Here is a 684-nt window from a genome sequence, read left to right as displayed (position 1 = left end):
AACAAATCCCGTTTTAATCTTCAGATTTCAAATCTTGAAAAGTTACTGGGTTATAAAGGTATATTCGTTAAATTACTGTAGTTTTTATTCTTTACACAGGAATCTACTATTCCGACATTCAAAAGACAATTCATTAGTTTTCTGTGGCTCTTAACACTGATTACTGCACTAATTGTCTGAAAAACCGGTGTGAGCAAACCAGACTATCAGATACAACTAGTAAAGAATCATCGCCACAAGGCAGGCCGCAGTCAATGTTTCTTCCCTATCACCAGTTGCGGTAGCGGTGACCGGCATAGTAAGGATAGTAGTGGGGGTAACCGTGATAATATCTGTTGTAGTAGTGAGGGCGACCGTGATAGCTGTAATGAGGTTCAGGTTCGGGTTCAGTTTCGACTGATCTCTTGTGGTGGCTGTGGTATCTGTGAGGATAACCATAGTAGTGGTTGTAACGGTAGGTATTGTAAGGGTAGCGATATCCATGATGGTATCCATAGTGGGGATGACCATGATTGACTACCTGGTAACTATAACTATTGGATGGATCAGGGTCAGCTGTTGGTTCCGGATTGGGTTCCGGCATGGGGTCAGCTGAGCGTTTAGTGACACCATGGACTTGAGTACTGACGGAGGAGGTGCTGCTACCTGGATGCTTGACATAGTGATGCCGAGAATAGTAGTTAT

At 43.4% G+C, this 684-nt stretch overlaps 1 protein-coding gene across 1 annotated transcript in view; it reads right to left on the bottom strand.

The window, feature by feature from the left end:
* Positions 1–67: 67 nt before the first annotated feature.
* LOC119590440 (polyadenylate-binding protein 1-B-like) overlaps positions 68–684 on the bottom strand; it is a 6,279-nt gene continuing 5,662 nt past the window's right edge. Inside the window, exon 3 of the mRNA XM_037939102.1 lies at positions 68–684. This exon is cut by the window's right edge and continues 109 nt beyond it. Coding sequence (XP_037795030.1) covers positions 269–684 — 416 coding nt within the window. The 3' untranslated portion in view covers positions 68–268.

Source organism: Penaeus monodon, chromosome 27 (assembly GCF_015228065.2).
Source record: "Penaeus monodon isolate SGIC_2016 chromosome 27, NSTDA_Pmon_1, whole genome shotgun sequence".
Classification (NCBI taxonomy): Eukaryota; Metazoa; Arthropoda; class Malacostraca; order Decapoda; family Penaeidae; genus Penaeus; species Penaeus monodon.
Note: the sequence above shows the minus strand (reverse complement) of the source record. Positions and strands in the feature narration are given on the sequence as shown.